Source organism: Onychomys torridus, chromosome 18 (genome assembly GCF_903995425.1).
Source record: "Onychomys torridus chromosome 18, mOncTor1.1, whole genome shotgun sequence".
NCBI classification, from domain to species: Eukaryota; Metazoa; Chordata; class Mammalia; order Rodentia; family Cricetidae; genus Onychomys; species Onychomys torridus.
Window position 1 is genome coordinate 28,459,426 of NC_050460.1, and position 19,737 is coordinate 28,479,162.

Below are 19,737 nucleotides of genomic sequence, written 5' to 3' on the forward strand. Positions count from 1 at the left end.
GTACATGTCTGAGCTGGAAATAGGGATCCAAGCTCATCCCGAAGTGTTGCAGTCTGGAGCCCGTTCAAGTATCTGACAGGGCCCTCTCTGTTGGAGCTGGAAGGGAGTCATTGATGTGGTTTCTTATCTGTTCTGATAGTCAGAATTTTCATTCAGTTTTTCATCTCCTGGGAGCCCATGGTGGAGACATTTTGTGACCAATTAGGAATTTTTAATTATTGTTCCTGTAAGTCCATTGCAGTAGTGTGTATCTATCTCCCTTTAAGCAGAGATGACCCATTTAATCCTTCATGACTTTTGTAGGATTCCCAGTGATTATTTCAAAAGGAACAAATAAGAGAACTTTTAGACAAGGGCCAAGAGCAAGTTTTAACTTTGCCCATTGGTTTTTATAGTGTTACTCAGCAAGTCCAGAGGGTTGAATATGGTAAGCATAGAGAATGTTGGATCATAGGCCAAGTGTTACAGATAGATTTAAGTACTTGACAATAAAGTGAGTTCTATAGTCACTGCACAGTTCTGCAGGAATGCCTCAAGGAATAATTCTTTGTGACAGAGTTTTTTCCTACTGGTAGGCAGTGGCTTTCCAGCAAGGAAAAGCTTCATCAAAATGGGAAAACATAAAGATTAGTACTAAGTTGTATTTATGTCTTTGTATTGGAGGCATTTGAATAGAGTCTAACTGCTAGGCTTCAAATGGCCTGTTTGGTAAAGAGGTGTGTCTTGCGTGCCATGAAGTGTCTCACAAGGCTGTGTTTGGACAGATAGAGTATCTTGAGTATACCTTGTGAGTTGTTGTTGGGGCCGACTTCCAAAAATACTGTTTACTCCTGAACATCATTTTTTCTGGCCCAATGAATTAATGGGTGATCATTCCAGAAGGGGAGTTGGGCATTTACTGGGTACCAGGGGCTTGCCAGTAGGACCTGATCATAGATGACTCTGGGAGTTGAGACTAGCTCTTCTGTTGTCAAGGTTTTTCTCACGGTGGGGCCATCTGTTGAGTGAAGAAGGAGGTCAGAAGCAGAGTGGTCCTCGGGAACTGGATAGATTCTTTCCCATGTGTGCTTGCATATAGTGAAGGCCTTTTTGCAGCTCTGCCAGCCTGAGTGTTATGTCCTTGTTGTTTGTTTTAGAATGTCCTGTGATTTTAATAATGGGTAATTGTTGGGGCAAATGGCCGGGATCGAGTAACTGAGATCTCTTTTGAATAGGCTGGCCAGAGGAAGTCAGAAATCGTTCTCTAGCATGTCATGCACCACTCCAAATGTGTTGCTACAACCTGTATAAATATTTGCTGTTTTGTTTTCTGGGAAACAGCCTGCTTTGGTTAAGACAATGAGTTTAGTAGTTAGAGCAGATTTAATCTCAGGCAATGAGTACTCTTAGTTTATATCAAGAATGGAAGTAATTAAATATCCTGGCAGAAAATGTCCTTGTTCATCTCATAAATAAAATAATTGTGCATTTCCAGTAGATGTTTTCCGTAGGTATCTAAGGAGAATGATGTGTTTGGTTATTTGAGTAACCCTGTTTCTCCTCCAAGTTCATCTGATGCAAGGAGCAAGGCAGAGTATTAAGAGAGGTGCAGTACACCAGGAAACATCTAGAGATGTTGTTTCCTAAGAACCTGAACAACTCAGGGCCGGAGTTAGAGCATCCACATCAGTAACTCCAGTCACAGGGGAGCTGACACCCACTTCTGCCTCCAAGGGCACCAACGTCCCATGTAGTACACACGCATGCATGCACGCATGCATTCATAAATACATGTAAAACATGCATAAATATTCATACAATAAATCTTAAAAAAAAATTAGGCAACTCCCTGAGTAATCCTGGATATAATGTGACTTTAGCAAAAGTTCCATGTGATGGGGCCAGTGTGTGGTGAGAGAGAGGGTAAGGGACCTCTGTTCACAGAGCAGTGATGGCGGAGGATGGCCCTCAGGCAGGGCCGTGTGTTCCAGCTGCCAGGTCTCATTGCTGGTTGACACACCAAGGGCCTGTCTTTTCCCATGTTTGAGTCGGCATGCCCCGTTCATGCCCTTGTTTCTCAGGAATAAAGGGGAAAGAGGGGTTTACAGTTCAGCTGCCCTAATGCAGGGCTTGGCTGGCCTCAGCTGCTTTCTTTTTCCTCAGCTCTAGTGTGTGGTTTCTGGTTCCTGTTTAATTTACATAGAGTTGGACAGTTAATAAGTGGTTAGTCCTAGGAATCCTCTTAATTGTTGGGATGTTTGCTTTTGTTTGGGGGTAAGGAAATTCTTACAGTAGCAGGAGGACAGTTCAAGAGTTAAGAGAAATCCTGAATAAGTCACTATGTAACCCAGGTCCTCCTTTTGGCAAAACTGCATTTTGTATTTTGACACCTGGTGGCCCTTCGTAGCTGGTTGCTGTGATGAGATCGTATCTTTGAGAGTTGTTGTGGACAGGAGAACATGAACAGATCACTGACTTACTGTGCCAGAGTAGACGCATGAAAACAGTGTCAGTTGGATTTAAGAATTTGAGGAAACTGTGTGGACTTCGAGTGTATCCCCGGAGGCATCACAGTGCACATGTACTGCTGATTCTCCCACGTGAAGGCAAACAAGTATTCACTGTTTGACTCGCGGGAGTCCACAGAAGACACTGCTAAGAGTGAGAGACAGGCTGCCTTCAGAGGAAGGTTAGGTAACGGAGAGGGGATCCGGCACCACTGGCCAGGGAGGGCGGCCTTGACTCATTTATGGCTTGGAGCTCCTGCACAAACCTCCGTTCTCTTCCCTTTGGCTTCCTTGTCGGTGCTGGGGTGTTTAAGGGGTTCAAAGACCTTCTCTCCGAATTTCTTTCTGGGGGGTTATATTAGGGTCTGATTTTACTTGTTAACTCAGCCAGGGGCTGGTCTCATTGGCCCTCTGTCTGTGGGGATTTTGCCCATCGTTCCTTCCCATGGTAGTTGTGAAAGGCTGTCAGTTTCCTCTTGCAGGGTCCTCTGACCCTTCATAGGTGGTGTGGGCACAGCAGGGGACAGGCGGTTCTCTGTGCCCTCCAAGTTCAAAATCATCTTTCTCTTTTGAGAGGAGCTACGAATATTTTGTGATTTTAAAAAGTCGTGTCCTGACAGTGGACAGGGACACAAATCAGCAGTGGAAGAGCTGACACCCTGCCGCTTCTCCAGTTGAGAATTTACAGTTTGTCTTCGAGGCAGCTGTGGGGAGCTTAGAAACGTCCACCATTTGAATCTTATTTTTACTGTGAGGGAGAAAGTTTTTAAGCCCGTAGGATTCAAAGCAGACAGTAGCTCTGCCACCCAACAGGGCCTTTGCTTCCTCTTGGTTAATAATTACCTCTATTTCTCCCAAGGCATTACTAAAAGAAAAGGAAAAACTCCAGGTTCCCGCAGAGCAGCCGTATTCCAGCTTGGTGTTTCCTTTCAAGGTCTCCAGGCCTGCTCTCCCCTTCGGGAGAGCATCAATTACAGTTTCTTACAGTTTTGAAATGCCCAGGCCTTTTGCAGTAGTTACAAGTAGCCTTGTCTCCAGATGGGAGGAGTCAGTAGGTCTCTTTGCCAGGGAGCTTAATGATTTTAATTACAAGTTTATAATTTGGCAGTGATCTGCTGCAGTGATGGGCATCTGTGCAAACTGAGGCCCGTGCAATATTATTCCACTTGACCAAAGGGCCACATCTTCCAGGCTTTCCATAAGTACAGAATTTAACAAGGCATCACTCTGTTCCGTCAGTCCTCAGGGGGATTTTATTAATGAAAAATCTCAGTGCCAGACACAGGCCTCCCTAAGGTCAGGGATGCCCCAGAGGTAGCCGAAAACAACACAGGCTGATACTATCTCTCATGGTTTCCTACCGTCTCCGAATGGTAAGCCCTTACTGCCGAAGACCCCACTCCCTCAGGAAAAGGACATAAAGGAGTCGTCAATCTCTGCTGACCAGGAGACCCTCCCAGATGGCTGGCTTTGGTGGAGCTGGAAGGCACCTTGCAGGCTCTTGGGAGAGAAGAGACATCAGCGGTCTCATTTAGCATTGGATTTTGTATGCTACAGTACAACAGACGTCCCTGGCAACACATGCCCACAGTTACGGGGGTGACCGACTCTTTCTGATCGAGTGTGGAGCTGCTTCTCAGGAGTGATTGCACGCCTGGTGCTATCAACCTGAGAAGCCGTGACTGAGGAGGTCTTAGGTCCTTGGTGATCTGTTAAATGGTATGCTGTCAAATTGCCTTTTAGTTATTTGTGCCTATATCCATAAGTTTGTATCACTGTCACCGTAGTCAGAACCTGCTTATGTTCTCAGTGAGTAGCGGTTACTACAGACATTCATAATGCTGTGGATTAATCATCTATTTCACCCTCCCCCAAGCAAGTGCAGGAGACATCTGTAAAGGGGATGGGAAGTATTTAAGAGCTGGCAGAGTGGACTGTATAATACTGACTGCTGGGCATGGCATGTGCTGAGCTGCTCAAGACCTGTGGTACATCAAGCCAGTTCAAATTCCAGTATGTATGAGGGAAGGGCCCGGGACACACCATCCCTAGCAGAGTTGGGTGGCTGGCTCCTGAGTGTGGGAATTGGTCACTACCCTTCAGGGTAGGTTGTCCATGTCCCGGTGAGGTTAAGCTAGATGTGTGTCTGATCTGAAGGCTCACTGTCAGGTGAAGCACTGTGCTTGGAGATCTGCTTACTGGTCGGTCTTTCCAGAGACTGGAGCTGGCGTTAGGGTCTACTCTTGTTATCTCAGTGTTAGTATTGGTGGTTCTGTTGTACCGGTGTTTGTGGGGAGCGTTGTGTTCTGTCTACTTTCCTTTTTGACACAGGTGACTCCAGTGTTCTCCTCCGGCTCTATAGACAGTGTTGTTGTTTAAAAGGTTTATTTATCTATTATGTATACAGTGTTCTGTCTGCAGGCCAGAAGAGGGCGCCAGATCTCATTACAGATGGTTGTGAGCCACCATGTGGTTGCTGGGAATTGAACTCCAGAAGAGCACTCAGTGCTCTTAACCTCTGAGCCATTTCTCCAATCCCCTGAGAGAGTTTTCTCTGTGTAGCTTTGGAGCCTGTCCTGGAAACTCTGTAGACCAGGATGTGCTGGAACTCACAGAAGCCCACCTGCCTCTGTCTTCCAAGCGCTTGTATTAAAGGCGTGTGCCACAACTGCCTGGCTTTTAGACAGTTTTTTATTATGTTGTCAGAAAAGTTCAACAGTTTCTCCTTGTACCCCATCCTACCCTGTGATTTATTTGGGGTGTTATCCTAGAAAGAAATAGAAGATGGGGTTTGGATTGGGGGGGTCACTGTCAGGGAACGGGGAGCTTCAGTACCTGAGGCTACTGTACTGAACATAGATGCTAATTATCACTGGAAGAAACTTGGGGCCAGTCCCTTTAAAGAACCTTGCAGAGCGGGTCCTCTTGGGAATGTCTTAAGAAACCCAAGGCCCCACAGAACCAAGAAACCACAAATAAAAACATAAATCCCTTGAGGCACAACCAAGAGGAACCTGCTTGAGGTGGTGGCGAACCAGTGACTGGTAAGGATGGGCCTCTGCAGCTGCCCCGCAGGGAGGAGGGCTGTGCCTGGGCCAGTCTGTCTGGGCCAGTGTCCTCCAGTTGCTTAATTATTTCCACTGGTTGCATCAGCATTCTGGCTTCTTGTCTCCTGGCATCCCCTTGGCCTCTCCCCCATCACCTACCTAATAGATGAGGGAGGCTCTGTTTTCTTTGGCCCTTCATTTCTCCAGTGGCATTGAGCTCTTTCTCTCTCTTCCTGGTTTATCTGGCAGTTAGCTGAAGTAGGAGCGGAGGTTCTGGCCACCCTCTCCCCAGCACCAGCTTACGGCATTGTCTTCATCTTTTGGGGACCTCAGGCAGAACTAGATCCCTGACCACATGGTGGGCAAGGATTTCGGGATGAGCCGGTATGAGGAGAGTTAGTTCCTTTCTGGGAAAGAGACAGCTGCATGGATCCGGGTGAGCATCTTGCTTCATTACCGTTACAGAGGTGGCATCTGTTCCTTCTTGGGGGGCTTAGCTGTTACCATCAAAAGCTTTTGGAGGAGATCACAGAGTGTTGCAGACATGGAGGAAATGGGGGCAGTCTTTTCTGAGAGTCCAGAAACTATGCCCAACAGGTGTGAGGCCCTCCCAAGAGAGGGCCTATGCACGGGCCTTACTTGATTGCTGCTCTACCATTCTTAGTTGGGAATACTCTGCAGAAAGAAGCAGTTTCTGGGTTGTCACCCTTCGGGGCATATGTGCTGGACATCAGCTCCCCGATGGACCCCTGAGCACCAGCTCCTTTGCCTTCTTGTGTCTTTTCCTGTTTTTCTGCCCTGCTTCCGAAGTACCTGCTGTGGTTTTTATTTTTATCTTGTAGTTCCTCTAAGGTTTTTAGTTTTAAGAGTCTTTGGTCTTATATACCCAGAAACACCCCATTTCCTTAGGTTTAAATGACAGTTGAGGGCTGGAGAGATGGCTCAGAGGTTAAGAGCACTGGCTGCTCTTCCAGAGGTCCTGAGTTCAATTCTCAGCAACCCACATGGTGGCTCACAACCATCTGTAGTGAGATCTGGTGCCCTCTTCTGTCCTGTAGTCATATATGCTGTATACATAATAAATAAATAAATAAATCTTAAAAAAAGAAAAAAGAAACATACTAAAATACAAGAGTATACTTTTTTAAAAAAAAAATGACAGTTGATTGGATATAAAATGTTAGGCTTAAAGGTAACAGTTGTATAGTATAGTCTTAAGTGATTGGGTAGTGTTTTATTTGTAGTTTTAGAGCATATTACAATTCAAGTAAGTATGACTCATTCAGTCAGAGTAGCAATGTGATCTGTCACTATTTCTCCAAGTCCAAGACCTGGGGGTCTCTGATACCGTGTAGTTAGTTACTCGGTTTTCACCGTTTGTAGTAGTAACACACGGCACCATTTTTCATTCTGTGTTCTTCACTCCAGTGATAGACGCTTACTGCTTTAGTCTTAGGATGTCCTGCTAGAGGGTTGTGAGTCTCAGAAGGAATCTCACAGAAGGGGGACCTGGAAGGAACATAAAACATGCGATTCCAGAAAATTCTCTTGAGCCCGAGGAACGTGTTCTACACTTTTGTAAGCAAGGGCACAGTAAAACCACTGAACCGGACCGCTCTGTGGGTAGAAGGAAAAGCTTATTGGAGAAACAAACTACTGATCTGCCTTCGAGACTAGAAGACAGCACCTGGCCGGAAAGCACGCAGATCTTATGTAGTCAGCAAGGTGGGGTTTCCAGCAGTTACAGTGGATTAACCGGAAGTCAATGCCCAAGGTGGTTGACTACTGGGGTGGATAAGGAGGTTCCTGGGAAACAGAAGGATCCTGAGGAATGCTGAGTTTAAGGCCAATAGCAATCTTCTCGTTTACCCTGTCAGAATCCTTCTTAGGACCTTGTCATCAGCGCTGCCGGGGAGGGGGCGGGACACTTGGGACCTAACATCCTTACACCTGTTTTGTACCAGGGTGTGAGGACCAACGGGAGTCACGGCTTTTCCCGGGAGGCTGCTGTTTATTTACTTTTCTGTTTTGTTTTGAGATGGGGTCTCATTATGTAGACCAGGCTGGCCTGGAACTTGCTCTGTTCCTCTTTCTGCCTCCTAGCGCTGGGCCACCACACCCAACTCTATTTTCCAGTCTTCGATATCATTAGCATAATGTGACAGTTGATAGCTAAGATTTGGTCAGAAGAACAGTAAGTGGGTGTGTGGTGTGAGTGTGTGGGCTCAGGGCACTGGTTATGATCATTTTTAGATCACTGTGCTAACTAATTTTATGTCAGCTTGACACAAGCTAGAGTCACTGGAGAGGAGAGAGAATTGAGAAAATGCTCCTTGAGATCTGGCTGTAGCGGGCCTGTAGGGAATTTTCTTAATTAGCCCATTGTGGGTGGTGCCATCCCTGGACTGGGTTGGTGGTCCTGGATTGTATAAGAAAGCCGGCTGAGCAAGCCAGTAAGCAGCTCCCCTCCATGGCCTCTGCATCAGCCCCTGCCTCCAGATTCCTGTCCTGTGTGAGTTCCCCCCAACCCACTGTTTTTGATGATGAACTGTTATTTGGAACTGTGAGTGAAATTAACTCCTTTCCTCCACAAATTTATTTTGGTCATGGTATTTCATCACAGCAGTAATAACCCTAACTAAGACAGTCACTGATATTCTGACTAAAATATACAATTTAAAAGAAAATTGTTTTGGAGTTTTCTGAGATCTGTGCTATAAGCCGATGACAAATCTACCATGAAGCTTTTAGCAGAAGCCTCTCATTCCCTCTTCGCTCACTGCCCTTTCTGCCCCTCAGTTGGAATGAAGCCATGCTCTGTAATGTGTTAACTCTACCATGTTCAGTGGGCGTTCACTGTGACACTATGGCGGTTGATTCTTTGTAACAACCCGTGCTTTTTAGTTAGAAAGTGCACTGAAGTGTAAGCAGATTGGTAAAGCGCGTTGGTCTCCAGGAAATTGATCTGAGTGGGTGGAGGCTGTCTGTGCCCTACACCGTTGCTTTGCTGATCTGGTAACTGTTTCCTTCTGTGGTCTACAGGAGCCCAGGCTTGTGTGCTTGTATTCTCCACCACAGACAGGGAATCTTTTGAGGCCATTTCCAGCTGGAGAGAAAAAGTAGTGGCGGAAGTTGGAGATATACCAACTGTGCTTGTACAAAACAAGATTGATCTGCTCGACGATTCTTGTATCAAAAAGTAAGATGACTTATGATTCTTGCACACACACACCCCCACTCTTTCCTGTCCTCTGTGTCTGTCCCCCAGCCCCCTTGCTTAAATCTGTGTTAAAACGTTCCTCATACTGACTTGTCCTGAAATTCTTTCTGTGGTGGACATCAACAACTGTGGCCTCACCTGAAAAGAACTGGCAGGTTGCCACAGGCGACAGTAGTTGGCTCGCGTGCCGAAGGCAGCTTCGAAGGTGGTGCACACCTATATTCTAGCACCCCGGAGGCTGAGGTAGGCATAGCCCTGCACAGGAAGGCCCAATCTAAAAAGAAAAATTAAAAACGGGAAAGGAAGAGAGCAAAGCATCTCTAGATCTCTAGTGCTTAATGGGTATAGTAAGTAGATGTTCTGTGTCTATGAGTTAAGGGAAGTTTGGGTCCATATTCAGAACTGTTAGCTTAATTTAAAAAATTTAAAAATATGTGTGTGTGCTTCTGTATGTGTGTGTGAGTGAGTGAGTGAGTGAGTGAGAGAGAGAGACAGACAGACAGACAGACAGACAGAAACAGAGAGAGAGAGCGCACCCCTTAATTTAGACCATGCTATTTGAACCAGGGTCTCCACATGAACATGGAAAAACAAAGCAGGCAACCAAGCTTGTAGGAAGTAAGCACCAGTGATCTTCCTGTCTCCATACCCCCAGTTCTAGAATTTCAGGTGCATATGAGACCGCATCCAGCTTCTTACCGTGGGCCTCGTGGTGGGCGGCGGGCCTCATGGTGGGCGGCGAGCCATCTCTCCATTCCCTCAAATTTCTTAGTTAATCATCCAGATAATTTTTACCTACACATATCTATTCATTATTAATAATATTTTGCTAACTTTTTTTGGTTTTTCGAGACAGGTCTCTGTAGCTTTGGAGCCTGTCCTGGCACTCACTCTGTAGTCCAGGCTGGCCTCGAACTCACAGAGATCCTCCTGGCTCTGCCTCCCGAGTGCTGGGATGACAGGCGTGCGCCACCGCCGCCGCCGCCCGGCTGTTTTGATAACTTCTAAACACATGCTTTATTTTTAATTTTTCTTTCTCTTGCTTCCCTTCTTGCTTTGCTGTTGGAGAGTGTGTGCGTGCGTGTGGCCTGAGCTGTGTAAGTGCGTTCTCTACCCAGGTGGACCCCGGCCTTGTACATGCTGGGGCTGTATTCATGTCCTGTACGAATCCACTCTAGCGTGTCTCATTCACTTGGGGAAGGCCCTCTGTAGGACTGCTCAGATGTTCTTCATAGTCTTTTTTTTTTTTTAATTGCCAGAGGTGAGGGCCGAACCCAGGGCCTTGCACTTGCTAGGCAAGCTCACTACCACTGAGCTAAATCCCAACATGGCAGCCATTTCCTAGAGAGGAACTGTAATGACTTTGATGACCTCTCAGAAGTGTTTTCGTGGACACGGGCCAATCTTGGTCACAGGGTCACACAGGGAATGCAAAACCAGAGTCTGGGGCCCCAGGGAGCCATTTTGGAGCAGGGAGACTACAATCCCAGTATCTCTACAAACAACAGAGCCCTCATGAAACTAAAATTTACTCTTACTGACGTGGCATGAATGTGCTCACTTTAGCTCTTGGCAATGAAACCAAATAAGCGACTTATAGTGTAATAAATTCAAGTAATGTTAAAAATAAATAATCTTTTAACATGGTCTCAGACCAGTTCTTTGATGACTTTGAACTTTTGACCCTTCTATCTACCTCTGAAGTGCTGGAATTCACAGGCCTGTGGCATTATGTGAGCACTCTACCAACTGATCTATGTCCCCAGCCCCAAATTGAGATATTCTCTAAAGAAAGGTAATGTCCAATTGTTTTATGACCTTATAGAAATGCTTTTGTTCACAGTTATGGTAAATGATTGGCCCACATGAGCAGGCAAGATGAAAGTCCCCTCAAGTGATGAGCACTCAGCGTCCCGTGCATTTTAATTAAGGGGAGCCCTGTTAAGCTCCTCAGAAAGGACCCGGTGCCCCTCCTTCTAGCCCCCCCTCTAACGCTCCATGCTCCCATATCACTTATCAAGTACAGTTGGACAGTAACTTTCCGGAGAGCCTCTCAGCGGACAGACGCCTTCACTGGATTTGTGTTTGTTATGCAGTGAGGAAGCTGAGGCCCTGGCCAAAAGGCTGAAGTTAAGGTTCTACAGGACGTCTGTGAAGGAGGACCTGAATGTGAACGAAGGTGAAGCGCGCCTTTAAAGCACATTGCAACAGGAAATTGGTGGGGTCTGTCTAAATGCTCCTTCTGTCATGCTTAGAAACCGGATTTCAAATCAGTTTGAGAACAAAACCGTCTTCTTGTCACATTGTTCATTTTGAAGGTACTCTGTTCAGGGGGTCCTTAATTAATTATCCACTAATAGTTGTGATTACTTGTTACTCCCCCAGAAACTGCTGAGAGTCTTAGAGGGCTACTTTTTTTGGCCTGGTTTTGTTTTCTGTCTTTTAAAATCTAAGCCATAGGGCCAGCGAGGTGGCCATCTCTGACAGGGTGCTCAACCCCTGGGACCCTCAGGGTGGGAGGAGAGGGAGAACCAGCTGCCTCCACATGCTCATGCCCCCCACACACACACACACACAAATAACTGAAAGAAACATTCTAAAACCGCCAAGGTAGAAGTGTGAATGGAGACATCTATGTAACACCGGTGCGTAACTTTTAAAGTTACTGAATTATTTTATTAGTCCACCCTAGTAGAGACCCCATAGACAGCAAAATTTCTTCAGTATTTTCTAGTCTAAGAAAAAAAGGTGAGGGCTGAAGAGGTGGCTCAGAGGTTAAGAGCACCCACTGCTCTTCCAGAGGTCCTGAGTTCAATTCCCAGCAACCACATGGTGGCTCACAACCATCTGTAAGGAGATCTGGCGCCCTCTTCTATATATGTAATAAATAAATAAATAAATCTTTAAAAAAGAAAAAAGGTGAGCCGGGCAGTGGTGGCACACGCCTTTATTCTAGCACTTGGGAGGCAAAGGCAGGCAGATCTCTGAGTTCGAGGCCAGCCTGGTCTACAAAATGAATCCTAGGACAGCCAAGCATACAGAGAAATCCTATCTCAAAAAACCAAACCAAAAAAAAAAAAAAAGTAAGATTAAAGAAAATGTGGAGATTTTTCTCATTCTGGAATTTTCAGTTTTAGATTGCAGCTGGATTGTCACATGGGTCTTTATCCTGTAGAACTTTCTTTAGCCGAAGAAAGTGGATGTTTCTTTCAAGACTGAACTAGTTTAAGCAGGGCATGGGTGGGTGCCTGTGGCCCTAGCACTTAGAAAGTCGAGGCAGGAGTTCCAGGCCAGCCTGGGCCTTGTCTCAAAGACAGAAAAGGATGAGCCCAGTTATTGTTAGCTGGATCTTCATCATGATCCCAGGTTTTCAGTGGCAGATGCATTTCCATCTCTTCACTGGACACATTTTACATTTATTATTTATGGTATCATCACTGTATTTCTCAGATAGTGCACAAGTAATTTTTAAAAATTGTATTTTTAACTGAATTGTATACTCCTAATGTAATTAAAATTTATGTAGTAAGTATAAATATTGCAATATGAAAGTTAATTTAATGCATAGTCATACTGTGTGTATGTGTTTATTCTAGTTTTTAAATATCTGGCTGAGAAACATCTACAGAAACTCAAACAACAAATAACCGAAGAACCAGAGCAGACACATTCCAGTAGTAACAAAATCGGTAAGTGCTTGGGGGTTCCAGCGAGCGTCCGCCTGGCACTTGCTCTGGGTATTGTGTTGATTACCGTTTTTATGTGCAGTGTGCTCGTTTCTTTGAGAAATCTGAGTTCCAACTGTTGGAATGAGATCGCCAAGCTCAGTGAGCAGGAAGAGTTCCGGGACCACTGAGTTTCCGCTTCCTACAGCGGGCCCCAGACCAGGAGAGCTTCTGCAAAGACCGTGTTTACCAAAGCAGGCTGCAGGCATCCTCTCTTCTGAGGCTGCGGCACGCCTGCCATTCCCTTCCCTTTCACTGCTTGTTGCTCACCTTTTCCCGTTGTGTGCTGGACACTAGCACAGGTTCAGCTGTCCCCGAAGACTACGCTGTTACCTTCTTTTCCCAGTAACTGACCATGGGTTTCCCAGGCTTCTGTCAACACGCTGTACCCACTTCTATCCTTCCATGCACATAAATAGCTCCTTCGGACCTTTTCCTGGCATCTGGCTTCTGTTCTCTTGGCTGTTTTTTGGTTTTTTTTGCTCACATTCCTGTCATGGACACCTCATAGCCATTGAAACAAGATGGCACCTGTGCGGTCAACCTGCCTGAGGTTCTCCGTGGCCCCACTCTTGTCTTCTTCCCGGGTACCAATAAATTCCCTTCCTTCTGATAGATAGAAGTAGTTCTTCCTGTGTGTGTGTCTGTGTGTCTGTGTGTGGGGGGGGGGTGTATGTGTGTGTGGGTGTGTGTGTGTGTCTGTGGGTGTATGGGTGTGTATGTGTGTGTGGGTGTGTGGGGGGTTGTGTGTGTGTGTCTGTGGGTGTGTGGGGTGGGTGTCTGTGGGGCAGTGTGTGTGCCTGTGTCTGTGTGTGGGTGTGTGGTGTGTGTGTGTATGTGTGTGTGTGTGGGGGGGGTGTGGGTGTGTATCTGTGTGTGGGTGTGTCTGTGTGGGGGGGGGTGTGGGTGTGTCTGTGTGTGTGTCTATGTGTGTGTGTTGGGGGAGAGAGATTCTTGCACCCAAGTTCTGTAAGCATTCCAATTCTTGGCTCCCAAAGTGTTCTTTCCTGAGCATGCCCAGTGCTCTCTTTTGCCTTTGTCTAGTCTATGGGTTACCTCTCCCATCTAATGTCAAGGAATCATTCATTCTTCAGAGACTATGTAGAAAGCTCCCAATGATCCAGGCCTTTCCTCTAACACAGTGAAATCTGAGGCTAGACCACAGACTTTCTCTAACCCTTTGACATTTGGACTTGTCATCCACAGAGCCCCTGCTTGAGAACCATGCAGTCGAGTTACAAAAATTATTCTCATATTTAAAATACATTTAATGCTTTGTGTTGGGTTATGTTCACAGCTGTCTTTAGCCTCAGTGGCTCACTGGACGCTTGGGTAGAGCACTGTCAGGTGTGCCCTTTGACCTTTGTAGAGAGTTCTTCCCTCCTGAGGAACTATGTGCAGTTAGGGCTTCCCATGTGTTGGGTCTGTTTACTCACTGGCCTTGAACATAGTATGGCTTGCCTAGGCATGGAGGATCAGACTGAGCTACATAAAAGGACCTTGTTTCTAGAAACCCAAAACCAAGATGATGCATCGTCATACAGCATCACTGTGTATTGTATATCACCTGTTGGACCTCAGCTTCTTGTGGGCAGGGATGGGTCTGGGATTGTTTCCTTGACAGTGTCTATGCCCAGAGTTTCCAGTATCTAGATGCTCAGCTGTTCCTAAGTTAGCAGTTCCATTTTGTACATGGCACATTTCAAAATGTAAGTAGAATAGCATTCTCTATCATTCACCTGTAGGCCACTTTGGTGATGACGTTATAGCCTCAGGATGCAAAGAGGTGATGGAGATGGGTAGTGGTGTAGTGCAGCATAGAATTTAATAGAGCTGAGCTGTTTGCTTAAAATGTACTGTTCTGATACAATAAAAAAAATGAGGGTTGGGGATTTAGCTCAGTGGTATAACGCTTGCCTAGCAAGCGCAAGGCCCTGGGTTCGATCCTCAGCTCAAAAAAATAAAAACAACTGGGGGTGCTTGTTTATATAGCTAATTTTACTAATAAATAATATGTATAGTAAATAATAAAGGGACTTGGAGGTGTATCAGTTATTCTGTTTTCCTCCGGTTTTTGCAGGTGTCTTTAATACGTCTGTTGGAAGTCACTTGGGTCAGAATTCAAGTACCCTCAATGGTGGAGACATCATCAATCTTAGACCTAACAAACAAAGGACCAAGAAAACCAGAAACCCTTTTAGCAGCTGTAGTATACCCTAAATTGTTTCGGGGAGAAGAGCAGAATTGCATTAGCAGTTCACTGAGAACCGCACCGATGTCGCGGTGTGTTAGCGTCTTAGCGGACCTTGCACCTCGCTCTGAAGGCTGACATTGTAATGATGCCTGCAGCGCTTGTGGGAATGTAGCTCCTGACCTCTGCTGGAGGATGACTGCCTTGTGGACTTGTTCTAGTTTTTCCCATTAGACGAAGCGTCTCCTGTTTTTGAAGGAACACCATAGGACATGTCAAAAACAGGTTTTGCTGAATTTTAAATGCTGAGAACAAAATGAAACGGCTAAATATATTGGTACCAGTTTTGCTCTTATGGACCAAGCAGAGATAGCAAGTGTTCTTTTTCTGGAATGTTCATTCTGAATGCTTAAGGAAAGTACTGAAGGAAAACCTCAGACTGTCAGCCTGCACTAGTGTGTGCTGTCAGGGTACTTGTGCAATGTCTGTAAAGTGTAGATTGTGGGAGTGTGCATGCGGACACCTGGCTCCAGCGAGCGGAGATCTGTGCGCCAGTGAAGGGTTTATAGATTCTAAGTAATCCAGTCATACAACCATTTATACATTGTGTATCTTTCTGGTCTCACACGAGAACTTGGAGACATATTTTATAAAACGAATTTGAACTTAAATGTGCCATGTGCCAAAACAGCCCCCTAATTTTTACAGTGCTTTACTACTGGAATTTGTATCTTGTGGCATCTTTTAAAGGCAGTTTCCGACCGTGTAGGTGAAGGGAACGTAAACATCCGAATGCCAGGGCCTCTCCCCAGCGAGGTTCTGGGAGTCTCTCCGAGGCCTCTGCAGGCATGGCGAGCTCCTGGTGTCGCAGGCTTAGCCTGGTCCCCAGGTCCACACAGCTCTGAACTTGGAAGGTGAAGGGAACCATTTTTTCAGAATATACAAAGGATAGTCTTTGGTCCTGACCCAGATCATGGATTTTCTGAAACCTTGCAACTCTAAAGCATTCTTCTGTTTACAAACCTTGTATGGCGTTTTAAGATTATTGCTTAAATTTCCAGTGGCCTTTGGTTTACATGGCACCTTATCAAGAGCTGTTAGTCCAGAAAAGTCCGTAAAGAAATGACCCAGTATGTAAATAAATGATGGATGCAAACTTGCAAGCTGGGACACTAGCCTGCCAAAGAGGGATAATTTCATGAGTTCTCGTAAAAACTGATCTTTTTAAATCAGTGGATTTGTTTTTAAAGTATAAACTCCTTTCCACGTTCCTGGTTTTCATGGGATTTCAAAACATATAAAAATGATTTTTCTTGGAAAATGTGCTATGAAGTCATTTCTGTTGTTTTTACTAAAATATATAGATGTTTGACGTATTTCTCCTTTTTTTTTTTAAGTTTACCCCCATTGTACCACCCTTATCCTGCCCAGATTAATGTTGAGATCATAGTAGAAATCACTGAGTGCCCTTGTTACACAGTCCAGACTGATTGCTTGCTTTTCACAACACTGAACCCATCAGGCATCAGCCATCCCCAAGTAGTACAGATGTTTATCTTGTGTTAGTCAGTTCTTAGCACTCCCATTGCTGGGAGTGGAACAAGAGTGGGGAACTTGGCTCCTAACCAGGGTACCCAGGTGCCTGCGGCGTGTCTTTTCTCTCTTCAAATATGGTCTCTTTAGTTTTTGCACAAAGTGTATTTGGTGGCAGGTAATCTTAATTGTCATTTTTTAATTGGAAGAATTCATTATAGAACATTGTCGCTTCATTCATAGTCACTGAATGTGTGGTAAAGAGACGTGTAATACTTCTCTATAAAATAATGACCCAGTCTGATGATGGCTGCTGGTTCCTTAATATTTGTAACAGAATTTTATGTACTTTGTTTTATCCTTTTTTTTTTAAACAGAAGTCTTTGTCACACATTCGAATTTTTACTTTGCATTGCTATATTTTATACTTAACTATAAAAGGTCTAAAATCAGCCACAAGTAATATTAATTTATCAGTGTGTTCAATTCTGAAACCTTCAGAGGTCATATTGTTTTCTTTTGTGGCTGTGACTTTTAAGAATGTAATACGGAGTTCTGGTGAAAGCCCTTTGGTGATGATAGAAAACCCTGTCCAGGACTCCGGGCCATTGTCCATCTGTGCTCCAGTTGACTCTTTGTACATACATCATCACCGGTTTTTAGTGTCAGGCACAGAGTTGCGGAATACTCGCCATATCTAAGCATTCCTCAGGTTTCTTCTTCCAGTGTCTGCCTATGAATTCAATAGTGCAGAAAACAGCCCATGGAAGGCAGTACAAGTAAAAGCAGGTCGAACTGTTGTTATCCACTCAAAGCGACAGCCCACATCCTTTTCAAATGAAAGCAAACACCACCACAGAGAGGATGTGTGACCCTTCCCTGCAGAGTGAAGTCAGGTGGCTGCTGAGAACTCAGGAGTAGGGCCACACATGCCTGCCACCGGGCCTGGGGCCTTGTCCAAAGGTTTGGCATGAATGGGCCATAGGACCTGATGTCTCACCCTGAGGTGTGCTCTTGTGATGTGAGATGATGTTAACCTTTGGAGGGATTCTGGTACCTGCTGTGAGGTGCTCTGGGAACCCTCATTAAAGCAGCTCTGGCTGACTGGCTGCAGGGGGCCACAGGGTGAGAGTTGTTACTCTGCAGGGTTTCATATGTAAAAGGCTATCATACAAATGAAGTTATCTGCATACAGGTAAGTAAACCACAGTGGGGTCTGAGATACCCAGGCACCAAGCTCCCAGGTAATGATTTGGCCACAGGACTCTTTGTTACTACTCCTGTTGTCTCTTGAAGTATCTACGTAGGATGTTGATAAATGGTATTTTGAAAATAAAATCTTTGGATCAAAGGAAGAACTTAACCCCTTCTATATTTTTGTTACTAATAAATAATGCTTTTGTAAATCAGAACGGGAAACTTGTACGTATTCCTGTTGAGTGGTACTTACGCCTTTGGGATTAATTTAAAAATGTACTACTTGATTACAATTTCAACAAAGATGAATTCCAATAACCAAAACAATAAAACATTTCAAAGCTACAATGTTGTGTGGTATGTGTGGTGTGAACCACCAGTACAGAGAGGAATGCTCAAAGGACCTAGATGTGGTAATGCAAGGCCATCCTTGGCTACATGATGAGTTCCAGACCAGCATGAGCTTTACGAGGCCATTTATAATAAATAAATAGGCAGATGTGACTTCTTTAAATACCAAAGTAATGTAAAAGTATTTCACTTAGCTACTTTGTACACTAATATGTGCATAGTCTGGGTGCCTGTTATTTAATGTAACTTCATAGCAGTGTGCTTTAAATGGGTTTTCTCTAGAAGCTAACTTCTGTAATCTAATTAGTAGGGTTTTTGGTTGGTTGGTTGGTTGGTTTGGTTTTGGGGTTGTTTTTTTTTTTGGGGGGGGGGGGTTGAGACAGGGTTTCTCTTTGTAGCCTTGGCTCTATAGAACTGGCTGGCCTCAAACTCACAGAGATCTGTCTTCCTCTACCTCCCAAGTGCTGGGATTGAAAGGCGTACACCACCACCACCTGGCTACTATTAGTCTTTTTTTTTTTTTTTTTTTGAGACAGGGTTTCTCTGTGTAGCTTTGGTGCCTGTCCTGGATCTCACTCTGTAGACCAGGCTTGAACTTACAGAGATCTGCCTGTCTCTGCCTCCATAGTGCTGGCATTAAAGGCGTGCACCACCACCGCCTGGCTGTTAGTCTTTTAAAGAAAGTTATTTTCATGTTTTGAGGCCTTTGACCCCAAACAACTTTATCCCATCTTTAGGTGTAAAATAACTATGTAGTTCATTGTGTTGGACAACCCACTCAGCCAGTCTCTCCCTGACACTTCCTCACCCAGATCCTCATTACCTTGACTTTTGTAGGCAGGAGGGCAGAGTCTGAGCCAGGAATGATGCCACCGCCCCGCTGCGCCCTCTGCTGGTCAAAAGGTGGAGTTGCCTGCTGACCGTTCACGGCCCTCCTGTGTCCATTCCGCATCATTTCCTTCTGCAGTAAACATCCACAAGCAGAGAAGAGCTAAGCTTAAACTCATCCACGCCCTGTCGCCTCCTCCTCCACATTTGCAGCCGTTTTTGCCTTATTTCGTGTCCTTACATACTTGTGCTGTTCAGCTTTCAAAACAGCATACTTATATAGATGGACTTCAGATACATTACATTTGGTCTTCAAATCTTTGTGTGCTTTTTAGTTCACTGAGCAAGCTGTTGCTTCCAGGGACTGGTAAATTCTTTCCTATTTTCCAATTTTAAAATGGAACTCAGGCTGGAGAGATGGTTCACTAAGCACACTGGCTGCTCTTACAGAAGACCTAGGCTCAATTCCCAGCACTCACGGAGCGGCCCACAGCTGTCTGTAAAGCCTGTTCTAGGGGACCCAGTGCTCTCCAAAGACACAGCCCTACATTCAGGCAAAACACCCAGACACAAAATAATGATAATTGAAAAAGATCACTTCTGAATCTCTTCTTCAATCTCAATCTCTCTCTCTCTCTCTCTCTTGGTTTTTTTGAGACAGGGTTTCTCTGTGTAGCTTTGCACCTTTCCTGGAACTCGCTTTGTAGACCAGGCTGGCCTCGAACTCACAGAGCTCCGCCTGGCTCTGCTTTCCGCGTGCTGGGATTGGTGCGTACGCCACCAACTGCCCAACTTAAATCTCTTTTATTTATTTTCATAGTATTTTTATTTTATAATTAACTTAATTTCACATATCAGCCATGGATTTCCCCCGTCCCCCCCCCACTCCCACCTCCTCAAAGGCAAGGTCTCCCCTGGGGAGTCAGCCCAGCCTGGCAGACTCAGCCAAGGCAGGTCCAATCCCCTCTTCCCTACACCAAGGCTGAGCAAAGTGTCTCAGCATAGGCCCCAGGCTCCAAAAAGTCAGCCCATGCACCAAGGACAGGTCCTGGCTCCACTGCCTGGGGGCCTCCCAAAGACAACCCCAACAGAGGGAATGTTGTCTCTCTCTTTTTAAGAGACAGAACTCACTATGTAGCCTTAGCTGGCCTTGAACTCA

The 19,737-nt window shown here is 45.3% G+C and overlaps 1 protein-coding gene and 1 long non-coding RNA gene across 3 annotated transcripts in view; one reads left to right on the forward strand and one right to left on the reverse strand.

Annotated features, from left to right (window-relative positions):
• Positions 1–17,611, forward strand: part of Rab23 (RAB23, member RAS oncogene family) — a 35,983-nt gene extending 18,372 nt beyond the window's left edge. For both annotated transcript variants that reach the window (XM_036167112.1, XM_036167113.1), the window contains exons 5-8: positions 8,576–8,732; positions 10,850–10,932; positions 12,350–12,442; positions 14,559–17,611. In XM_036167112.1, the coding sequence (XP_036023005.1) occupies positions 8,576–8,732; positions 10,850–10,932; positions 12,350–12,442; positions 14,559–14,698 (473 nt within the window). In that variant the 3' untranslated portion in view covers positions 14,699–17,611. The remainder of the gene's footprint in view (positions 1–8,575; positions 8,733–10,849; positions 10,933–12,349; positions 12,443–14,558) is intronic.
• On the reverse strand, positions 6,748–9,199 carry LOC118569350. The gene is made up of 2 exons (XR_004943069.1): positions 8,892–9,199; positions 6,748–7,042 (listed from the first exon to the last, which is right to left on the reverse strand). It is a non-coding gene; the product is annotated as an uncharacterized LOC118569350 (long non-coding RNA).
• Positions 17,612–19,737: the final 2,126 nt, after the last annotated feature.